The 12329-nt window shown below is 33.6% G+C and overlaps 2 protein-coding genes across 4 annotated transcripts in view; one reads left to right on the plus strand and one right to left on the minus strand.

Annotated features, from left to right (window-relative positions):
• Positions 1 to 12329, minus strand: part of Nadsyn (NAD synthetase) — a 108686-nt gene that overhangs the window by 67125 nt on the left and 29232 nt on the right. The gene's annotated exons all lie outside the window — the stretch shown is intronic.
• Positions 8964 to 12329, plus strand: part of Nna1 (Nna1 carboxypeptidase) — a 30500-nt gene continuing 27134 nt past the window's right edge. The window contains exon 1 of the mRNA XM_085958670.1: positions 8964 to 9093. Coding sequence (XP_085814796.1) covers positions 8964 to 9093 — 130 coding nt within the window. The remainder of the gene's footprint in view (positions 9094 to 12329) is intronic.

A 12329-nucleotide genomic window follows, 5' to 3' on the forward strand; every position in this document is an offset into this window, starting at 1 on the left:
AAATTCATTTTGCTCTTACCAAAATGGTTTTATTGCGAATTGAGAATCATCATTAGAACTTAAATATATGCACAATTAAATCATTATTTACATGTGCATATTTAAATTCTCACCTAGTATTAAATAATTATATAATATGAATTTTAAATATAAATATATATATATTAAATATATATTTTTTAAAGTGCAAAAAATTCACGAATTTTTGTTTATTTTCGAATATCATTCGATTGCGTAGCGTCCAGTTGGTTCGGCGCCGAATCGTCCGGACCCCTAATGAGGAGGGGTCGAAGAATGAGCGAATACAAGTAATTTCGAAACGTCTTAATGTGTTTCACCAGGGCTTAGTGTGGGTACTTTATGTCGGTACTGGTATACAGAATCAACAACTGCGGGTCTATTCTATACACAAGGCGACTATCGACCGCTAAAGTGATAAAGTGATAGTATTTATTACATATTTGTATTGAGGTATTATAATTGTTACAATAAGTTAGCCGTATAAACAGTCAAAACTGTCTATCTCGCTCTAAATTTTATCACAGCCAAGAGAGGTGCTGTTAAAATATAGCACTTACTACAATAAGTTGGTTGTAATTGTTGCAATAAGTGCTAATACTTTTATACAAACCTACCCTAGGTTAGCCGTCGTAGCGGCCGAAAGAAGCCTTGTATATAGAATACACCCGCTGGACGAAAGAAACGGGCCATCAGAAGACTGAAGGCTTTTGAAGTGTGGTTGTACCGGCGTACGATAAGGATTTTTTGGGCTGATCCACATTACCAATTCTGAAATGAGCCAATAGTTTTATAGCTGTTGTCAAGCGCAAAAAGGCTGCATACTTCGGCCATATTTTCTGCATTGAAAAGTTTGATTTATTCCAGCTTATAGTGCAGGAAAATTTAAAGGGTTGTAGAGACGTAGGCGGAAGAATATTTTCCAATGCGCTGATCTGATACGACTGGCTTAGGATAGGTGCTACAATTTTGCAGTCAGCCTTCGATAGATGACGAGACGGAGAAGAATAATCATCACATTTGTTCCTGACAATGTAACATTTTTGAAACGTCTGAGCATAAAACAATAATTTGTAAATCGTAACCCGATTTCTTATCGATTTTTATTAAAAGACAATCGCGTGTTATCGAATCGTAAGTAGCTACCCCCTTATAACTGCAGAGGTAAAATATTTTGCATTTTGAATACTTATATCATAAAATTTTGACGGTTTAACGTTCATAGTAGGCCAATAATAATACGATTGCCGGAATTATAATGATTCTAGGTAATTGATTTCGCAATCCATGACGTAAAGGCTACAAATATATTTTTACGTTCAGGAGAATTTAGGTAATTTTAGAGACATTGATTCGTATTTGTTTTTTTATAAGAAAACATGTATTAGAAAACTTTATTTATACATGAACTTTTATAGGGGAGAACTGGGTTCGACTGTAGGTGACTCTGGCAGAATTATTAAGGCTATACCTCAGTTGAGGCACGGTCTAAAAAGATGCGCGAATTGCGGGTCGCGTGTGCAAATGACGCATGCCGAACGAAATATAAAAATCCAACGTGCGTCTATTTAATGTTCTGTTTATTGTTCTATTAGTAACAATAATAATATATTCATTGACATGTTTTCTTTTTCAAGTAAATGGGTACCGTTTTTAGTCATCTTTACAGAAGGTTTAAGAATTAATACCCCCGTCGCCATCACGAAACAAATTGACGTGTTCCCAGCTCGACGTTCTCTCTCCGAATGCCAGCGAGTCCAAAATTTCGTCGCGCCTATAGTTGAAAATTATTTGCCGTTTCACTGATGTATCGTCTTAAAACACAATGATCTGTAAACGTAGAAATATATTTGGTCATTTTTAATCGTTATCTTTACAACCTCATATTGCGTTAATATTTATTTTAAATATAAAACAAAGATAAATCGTGGAGATGTCTCATGATAAAATCCGTGTTTACTTTGTTTTCTATAAAATCTAAATTATCGTTATGACAGCATTCAATTATATTATATTACTGATAAGTTTTATGATAAAATTTAAAAGTGAGTTATCATTTTTCTATCTGGTTTTAATTACCTTCTTATTAAATACTTTGTTGAAATGTGCCCCCGAACGTAGATTGTAATACTGTCAAATTTATTTTGAATAGATTATTATAAATCAAAATAAATACTTTTTATGTTACTGCAATTTTACATAATATAAAATTACACACCTTGTATACTATTGGAGGAAATATAATGGACTTTGTATCAATTATTAACTTACTACTTATTCCATATAGTTTAATAATTATCAGGACCGGTTTTCCTGCTTCGATAGGACATTGTGAACTGATGGATAGGTCACATTGAAGCGGATTAAATCGTTCCTGATCATTAATTACGAGGTATAAGTAACACATATTTTGTTTTCTTTCAATTACGCAATAAATACAATGTTTACCACCAAAAATTGACAGTTAATACCAATAAAGAAAATAATAAACGTTTTCAAATACCTATAACTGTTAAACTAAAAATGTTGAAATCTTCCCTCTCACTCCTACCTAAATATGCAATTTCAAATAGGGTTCTTTATAGCTACGTTATTATTAATATTTGATACAAATACTTTTAGTATTTACGACGATAATCTAAATATGGCAGTGATGAAAACTCCATATTAGGTGACTACTTGAAGCCTACCTCCTTAAAAATTAAAAAAATTAATCAATTAAAGATATTTCAAATGTAAAAATATACAGAGCCATCCGTCTCTAAGTATTGAATTTAGAATTCTCATACACATAGATATATTCAGTATCCAAGTCTATCGAATCTTCTACTAACACGTGCAAACAATGGCTTGGTGTGATCCAAAGTTTTTTTTGTATGAAGTTTGGTGTTTGTCCTTGAGATCTGATAACTGTAAACTTAATTATTAATGGCTGTTATTTTACGTATAATAGGCAAACTCTGGATAGCCTACTGAACAAGAAGTCCAACTAACGGAGCCGTAAATTTTAGCAAAAGAACGATTATCGGTTAGGCATTACTCATATTTTTTTATATAAAATATATTTTATAAAAAATTAAAATAGTGGAGAACAACACAAACATGGACACCCCAAACCAACCCGCCCCGCACTGCACTCGGTCTTAATCGAGCATATCACGAGGCTCTACGTTTAAATGTGAAGCATCAGCAGTTGTTTACGCCTGGGAATGTCTCAGGAGCAGATACTCAAGTCTTGGTGAGCTTTGACTGAGTTTACTGTAAGACATAATTTAGTAAAAAAAAAAATACTGAAGAACAAACAAAAATAAAATTCATGTCATGACTTTTTTCGGTTACCTACCACAGCCTACCTTCCTTCAACGGGCATCCTTCGCCACTGAAATATAGGTACCTATCTATAAGGTGTGATTCGTAACTTTTCATACTGACGAATGTGTAGGTAGGTATAAGCAGGTATACCTGCTTACTTGAATAATGAAGGCGCTCAATAGAATGAATGTTTCGTCGAAAGTTCGATACGTTTTTATTGGTATTCGACGACGAAATAGCATTTTCGACATGGAATGACTGTCACGCGTACTTCAATCCATAGGCCAATCGGGTTCGTGTGTAGGTAGACACCAAGAAATCGTATTTTGGGAAAAGTGTAGGAACACCATGACATATACCAAAGGGGTGGGAAACATATTCTTCAATAAGACCACAATAAAAGCGAACGAGAAGTAAATAGAAATACACTACAATATGTAAAATTTGAGAAATTATCTTAAATATTCTTAGGCGTAAAGCCCATAGGAAGCGGTGAGGCGACGTCGTAAACGTCATTTATTCAATACAACGAAAAATACAATGTAAGCCACCATTAAGCCGGCTCTTACATCAAAACTCGCCTGTATGCCATGCCGCACAGCCATAAATCAAACCTTCCAAGAACGTCAATCCGGTGATGTAAACCGCGCAGATCTACCTAGCGACAGTCGCACGTAACCTTCGAAACGTATTGATATATGGATGGAATGACCAATTCGTATGCGTCCTGGCGTCTTCGACTCTCAGCCCGAGAGGCGTGCAACTTGTCGATTGCAACAGCAGCTGTTTTTTTTCAAACTAAACAGTCACACTCGACAAATCTGCGGAGCTCCATTTGACAACGTGTGTTTTGTGAATAACGATGACGTCACATCGACGTATTCGACACGTTGCAGGCAAGACGACTTTTGACGTGAGAGCCGGTTAAGTATGACAGTATGTAGTCACCACATATGAATTAAATACTCGATAAAGCTCACCATGTGAACGAAACACTTCGTAAAGTAATATATAGATATACCTACTCAGTTAAAAAAATATCATGAATTATCACCAAGAAAACGCCGAATCTGTTGAAAATATAGGTAGAGTTAATCTATCAACCACATTCATCTGTAGGGTACATTTAAAAGAAAGAAAGACATTTTTTTTAAATTAACTCAGATGTCTCAGACTTAAGCTCGTTCACTACAGCCTTTCATTCTCCACATGATGTGTATATTAGTAAGTCATTGAAAAATAACGAATAAATAAACATAATTTCTAAAACGTTATCAATAGAATGTAAAATCGAAAAAAAATAAAGCGTGTCTAACTTTTTGAATGCATAAATAATACATTATTCAAATTCAAGATACGTTTCTTATATTATATTATTTACAACGCTGGAATATACAAATATCGATTAGTATTTTGCCGATAGAAATGTGGGTACGGTACCTACCTAATAAGTATAATAAAAAATATATCCGGACCACCTTTCCTTCGATAACGTGTGGTGAACTTGAATTTATTGTATTGGGCGAAAACGGATTTATACAGGGCCAGATTAAAGAATTCGTAATGTAAAAACCAAATAATAGTGAGATAAATTAATTTTAAAGTCAACTTAACGACCGCACACCTAGTTAAATATACGTACCCAGTTATAATTATATAAAAATGTAAATACATATTAATATGATATATAATATACAGTAATACCCCGAAATTACGCGATAGGTGGGTCCGAGGAAAATCGCGTAAGTCGAATTCGCGTAAGTCGGGGCATTGCATATAAATACACATGAATTTTGTTTAATTGGAACCATGGACTAACAAAAACAGTAATTTAGAAGAAATATGTTTAATACAATAATTGCAGTTCGTTATTAATTTGTACAAAATATTAAAAAAAAAAATGAGTTACGTAAAAAGTTATTTCGATGTCGATGGCTTCGTAAAATTTAACGATTCGTCTGACGACACAATGCCTTTTTTTCACGCAGAATTTCTTCGTAGCAAGCTGATCATTTTTTTATTCCTTGCTTTTTAGTCATAACGCGTTCTACGTTAGAGTCTGTTTTGTAATTTTTTAAAACCCTTTTCAATTGAGCTGTCAAACCTTCTGTCAAACTTGCAAATTTCATGTCCTTTTCTGGTGAAAGTGGTGGATCAAGAACCGCGTAAGTCGGGGTATTACTGTAATATACTATGATAAGAAGGTAAGCAGATTACATACATTACTATGTTAGCATAATAATTGATTTACCATATAAGTAAGATAGGATTTTAGCTAAATACGAATAGGCGTGTTGTGTTCATTGGTTTTAGAGATTTCGTAAGCCGTTCATTGGTCGGCATATTATTATTAGTCGGAATGCAACAAATGAAATGTCGACCGATTAGTATGGAGGAGTTTTCATCCAATGCTGTTTTATATCGCTAAGACCCAAGTGAATCAAAACTGAAAGTGGATTCACCTGCACTATCGACTAGTTTTATTCCTCGTAAGGGCGTCTCCATTAGCACCAATATAAAAATTCACCACGTTCATGAATTACATTTAATATGCTGCCATTTTACACAGATTAAATCGCAATATTAACAATTAATATATAAATTCTAGATATGATGTCCATGTACAATATAATAATATACTAGTATCGATATTATAAGGGGAGTAGTTGTTATTCGTTTAGTCAACTACCCGCGTTATTATTTTATATTCAGACGGTTGCTTTTGTATGTGACATGTGATGTTGTATGGGCAGTGTTGAAGGAAAACACGCGTTGGTATTTTATATCGTTTATATGTCACACATACATTAGTAGTATCACACGGCAGATAGCATGATATTATATTGAACTGTGTTTATGAGTGGAAAGATTTATCCTGACTATTTTAACTTGATAATTTGGAAAAGGGCTGAGTGTCCTTGTAACCTCTACATTTGTATTGAAGGTTTCTAGACAACTGTCATTTCCGACTCGCTATTGACTATGCTCTAAACATGAGCATATACAATAACGTGTCGTAGAGTTAGGTAAAACCTCTACAATATATTGTGAAAAAACGCACCCATACATAGACGACATGACCCTCAGAGCAATAAAACTTAAGATATAAGGTATTGGATATATGAGGCTGTTTTCCTTGCGTATGAACCACGGTAGAACGTTGCTTCTCAGTTTCTCAACTCCACATTTTAACATAACACAGTTAACTATCTTTTCTACTAAATTATCTATAAATATTGACAACTAACTTTATCTTTCGCAAAAAAACTAGATATCGCTCATGAGAAAACAATACCTCGTATGCCACAAAACACGAGACGAAGAAAATTCTCTCTAGTCACTATTAATACATAAAAATTCTTCATTTTTTGTGTTTCACTATTAAGATTAATAGTAGAATACGAAATACGTGATAAATTTGATAGAATCATAGAGACTATAATATAGTTTTTTTTCCTAATCTCATGTACAAATAGTGTTATGTGGCATACGATGTAGATATTGTTTTCTCATGAGCGATATATATTTCAGCAACACGAACTCTCGGTTTTGCCTTAAGCACATCAGTCAAACCTATATTTACCGGCTTCGTGTCTAGTTTCACTAAGTCTTTTATTCATGTGTCTTCTATCGTAATCTAACGAGATTATACGCGTGTCGAATGTTTTATCACTCGGACGTACCTATGGTTGGCTTTTTTTCAGGCGTTAACATAGACCTAATTGATGGAGAAAGTGAGTAACAACCGTTGACTATTGTGTTAATATGAAATTGTAGCATCTTGCCTAATTCTTGATTTATATTTTAAAAAATGAATACTGCTTATATTACATGTCTAAAGAACATAACATACTTCTTTATATTGTGCTTTTCCAATGTGGCACAAACCTAAATTCTCCTTGCGTCTTTAGTATATCCATTTCGGTGACATAAGGAACGACCGGATTCGGTCCTGCCGTTTTGGTGAACACTTCCCCTTGAATTCGGTAAGGACAAGTTGTCAGGTGGGGATTCAAACCACAAAGCTCACGAGGCTCGGATTTTATGCGACTAACAAAACTAAACCATTGCATATTGTGTTGGGGCCGTGATTGCCCGCGAGACGTCGCAGACGGCGCCGCGACGCCCCCACTAAAGTAAAAGACGTCCCAAATGTGGCACTTGTTATGTGAAAGCCTCGCAGGCTATCAACACTGTCGCGAAATAATAAGCCGCATTATTTTTAATAACACAATGCGATGTAGAAACTCCGCGAGCTTTTAATAACATACTCACCATATTCGCCTAGCCGTGAAACAATAGTTCCTTACTGCTTAGTGTCTTTATAACTAAAAATAACTACCGATATTTCAATATAAATTGCAATCGAATTGTGAATATAATTATAAATATATAGCTAGTGATATTATTAACAAGTGGTCCTGATACTAATATATTAAATAATATATTTATTAAAATAATTATTATGAATTTTCAGTGTATTATGTATAAATCGTTTACTTCACTTATAATAATTAAATTAATAATTCTAATATCAGTCAATAGATAATGTATTGTTTCCCATTGTCAAGACTGGAGTAAGAGAAACAGCTATCGATTTTACCGTAACCAATATTCTGATTATTCAGAGTAATAATTGTTGTACTAAAAAAAATTAGGTACCGACCTATTATGGCGTTCAATATAAATATACAGTAGCTACTTAATAACCATAATACAAGTATTTACGTACTTGCGAGTTTTATTAAAAAAATATATATTTAATCTGTGTTGAATATAATAATATTGAACAATGTTAGATTCTTATTCTTGAATTGTTAAAAAGTTATTGGAACCGAAACTTTGAAACTATTTATAAACCGAGTCAATTATGTAACCTTTATTATAAAATAAAAATATAGAATGACAACAAAGTAAACTATAGAATATCTACAATTTATTAAAAAATAATATTCTTTTGTTAAATTCTTTTTGAATCAGGCAAATGATTGTACGACTTTAAAGGAGTGAAAATAATTAATTTTAAAAAGATGACATTAAACTAGACAAACAAAAACGCTTTATCTGTCATTAAAATCATGAGAGTATAATAATATATAGGTATATCGTCACTGTTCTGGCAGAAGACACTAATTCGAAAAAATTACATATTACTGAGTTAGTTTTACCAAAATGTTCCTTATTTCTAACTTTACCGTCTGGAAACCTTCTTAATAAATAAACAGGCTATATTTTAAAGTCATCCTTTTTACGATTACTTAATAAACTCACATGATAGACCACTTCAAACATTTTAACAACTTCAAAGTCAAATTACTCAAAACTAGTATTCTCCAGTTAGTGTGATCTGCCAGAACAGAGACGATATATGAATAATATTTGATATAAATTAAGACATGGACACATATTAATTAAAATTTCTTTACTCTAATAGTAGAAGACTTCCAGGTATTTATACATTATTTTCATAGTATATTACCTAAGTTATATTAAAAATAAAATCGATTGATGTACACAAAGAAATACAATTTAATCATGGAGAAATATAACATAGTACGCTATAATATTGTTGCATAAAAAATATTGTAATATCACATTCCTTAAAAATCCTATAATATATAACTACAAGTAGTATGGCAGACGAAAAGCCTATCTACTATCTATTAGCGACCGATAAAGGAGTCATAGTGACGAATCCATCCGCCATGGAGACGCCTTACGTACAGGAGTTGCAGGCTGCATTGTTTCCCATATGCAACAAAGGTAAAAGTAACAGTTTTCCCATGATATTTACCGACAGTTTTAACTACCAACTTACTCAAAGTATTCTTGCGATTAGATGTATATTACTTTGTGCTTTTCTAAGTGATTTGTTACACAGTATTGAACGAAAAACAAAACCGTACTAATTGCTAGTTGTTATTAAAAGTTTCGTATAGTGTTTGTTAGCAACAGTGTCAGAAGATTAATAACTCAAATATAAACGTGTCAGTTGCAAATTATGTACATAATAATATACATTTGAAAACGTATTTATTTCCAGATCGTTTAAAACATTGTTTAAAGTTAATCCCTAACGCAACAAAAATAATAAAACAGTGTATATATTTCCACAAAGTTTCAGTGGATATTTGAATGTTTTCTATTTTTCAAAGTTTCTGAGAAAGACCAAAACTCACTATAGTCATGCCGCGGCATGAAACTGTGAATTTCGGTCATAGTGCTAATTAATGCTCATACTTCTTATGCAATATGGCAAACTGCTTGTGAAAAATAATGATTGTTTCATATTGAAAAGAGTGGTAATCATCATCATCCATCAGCCTGAATCTGGATGAAGGCCTCTTCAAGCTGCTTCCACTTCTCTCGGTCCTGTGCGTTGTATTGCCACGTACTTCCGCAGAACTTTATTTTTTCTCTATCTATTTACCTTGCGGACGTTTTGTACCTCTTGGATACCACTGGAAGACTAAATTTGTCCAACGATTGTCCCTTCTTCGAGCCAGGTGTCCAGCCCATCTCCATTTGAGGCTTTTAATTCTTTTAAAAGAGTGGTAGTATCTACGTTAACTAATATGCAATCGAAGATCTTCGTTTATTGCGACCAGGTTACAAATATTGCATTCGAAGTTAAGTACTAACCAGCACCAACATCGGTACTCGCCATTTAGTGCCAGTCTGACTATAGATAGCCCTACCATAGGCGTAGAGAACCTTTTATTTATTTATTATGTATATCTAAAAATAACTCTAGGTACCCACTTATAAGTTACTTCGTAAAACATAAATCTACTCAATGCAATGTTTTTAAGTTGTTCTATCACGTTCAATTTTCGCCTACTTTCTGTACACTCAGAGACTTGAAATTCAGTACACGGGCGCTAATGCTATTACAATATATTCTATTAAAAGCTGGGGGCGGTCCGGTACTCCAATCATGGGTCATACACTGTTCTTCAAAAAAAACTAACTTTTTTGTTAATGACACTATCGATCTTCGAATCCTTCACTAATAATTTCTTTATGTACGGTTTGATGGATGAGAGAACTATTAAAAAACATGGATGTCGTCCATCTACTTTTTGAGATAATCGATCTTAAGCATTGCAATATTGCGCGTCGAGTTTTGCGCGTGTAACGAAGGGAGAGTTGTATCTCTGACTGTGATGAAGGCGGGGAAACCAAAGTCAGCCAGGGGCCTTATGTTGTAACTTGCGAGTTGAAGTCGCCCGGTCGACATGACGTCATATGACATCATTGTGACGTACTACCGGAGTGATAATAGCATTCGAGAAATTAACGCTACTCAAATACTGGCGTTATTCATTGTCCCCATACACAAATTGGTGTTTCAGCGTAATAATATCTATGGTGAGCCGTGTGCTTGGGCGGCCCGCCTCGATGCGTGTAGTGAGGTTACGCCACAATTACGTCATGTCGTCGGGTGACTTTATGTCATAAGTTATAACATAAGGGCCCAGGGAGCGGAGCCCCACTCGCATAGTACCTATAGTATTGTTTATGACGAATTTATTTCTCTCAATACAGAAACTTCTGATTAATTTTCTTCCAATATATAATGTTTTGTAAAAACTTTTTAAAAAAAGTCAATGTTACCACGCACTATACATAATTCCCCGTGCATCAGTTATTTAAAAATGACTATCTCAATAAGTCGTTTAAAATGATATTTTGTTTTTAATAATGATGATTAGGTACTTACAAAAAGAGGGTTAAAACTTTGCCAAGCAGAACTTTTTTGATTATGTACAGTGACTAAAAAAATATAGCGAATATTTATCTGCAGTCGGTGTTCGTTTATGTTTATGGGCACATACCTACCTACCTCAATAATTAAACTGTCTATGACACTCGCGAAAGTCCCAGGAAATCTCAGCAATCATAAAACAGTAAAGAACTTACTGTTAAACTTTTTAATGTCCCATAGTTATAAAATTCTTAGAACTTAAACATCGTAAAACTTTCAAATATAGGTATAGTACATATATTACTCGTCTGCTATTAGAATAAGAACAATACTATATATTCATAATTATTGATAAATAAAATTACTTTATATATACATACCTGTATATATGTAATGCATGAGAGAAAACAAAAGAAACTTGTAAGGAAGAGTGACACAGGGAGAAGACGTATTAACATACACGTATAAACGTAAATTATAAATTTAAAAAATAGGAGGTACCGTTTATTTTAATCAAGTCGTGAAAAACAATAATTAATGATACTCTCATAATAAAAGAAGTAGTTTATTAAATTGTGAGCAAGTCTAAGTATGTCATAAAAACTAAATAATGGAGTGATCCGTGACGTCGGTTAATAATTAAGGCATTTAATTGATATTTATCTTGATTTAATTAATATATAAACCGATAGCCAATATAATAACGCAATTTGATAAGGATTTCATGCAAGAATTACTAGTTGAAATAAACTTAACTAAGTAGGATGCCTGTAGCTTAATTGGAAAAGCACACTGACGCGAATCCAGCGGTTACAGGTTCAAGTCCCGTCGGTTGGGTGTAGTGGGTTATATGCATGAGATTTTTTCAAATTATGTACTTTCATAATAGTTTGACAGATGCTTGCAGTGCGTTAATAGCATATTGACTAATTAGACTGTCAAGAGTCAAGAGACTTAAACTCTAGAACCAGTGTTGTCAACTTGGCGTTTTTCTTGCCAGATTTTCAAATAGGCATTTAGCTTGCGTTTTTTGACGAAGGAGTAAGAGAAAGAGAATATATGAAATCCGCGCTTTAATACGTAATCCCCCACCGTCGCGCAGTAGGCTCTTGGCATAGTACAAAAATAATTGAACGGTTAGTGCAATGGTGCACAAATAAATACAATTTTCGCGATGAATACACAATCAGTGTTAATTTTTAACTTTTCGGTGTCCTCCGTCAAATATAATAAGTTTGTTTTAAATTGGAGAATGACAGCAGGAGAGTGTGGTAGATCATTGCCTGTTTTG

The sequence above is a fragment of the Rhyacophila brunnea genome, unplaced genomic scaffold, assembly GCF_057557595.1.
Source record: "Rhyacophila brunnea isolate RB1 unplaced genomic scaffold, BYU_Rbru_1.0 scaffold_8, whole genome shotgun sequence".
In the NCBI taxonomy this organism is placed as follows: domain Eukaryota; kingdom Metazoa; phylum Arthropoda; class Insecta; order Trichoptera; family Rhyacophilidae; genus Rhyacophila; species Rhyacophila brunnea.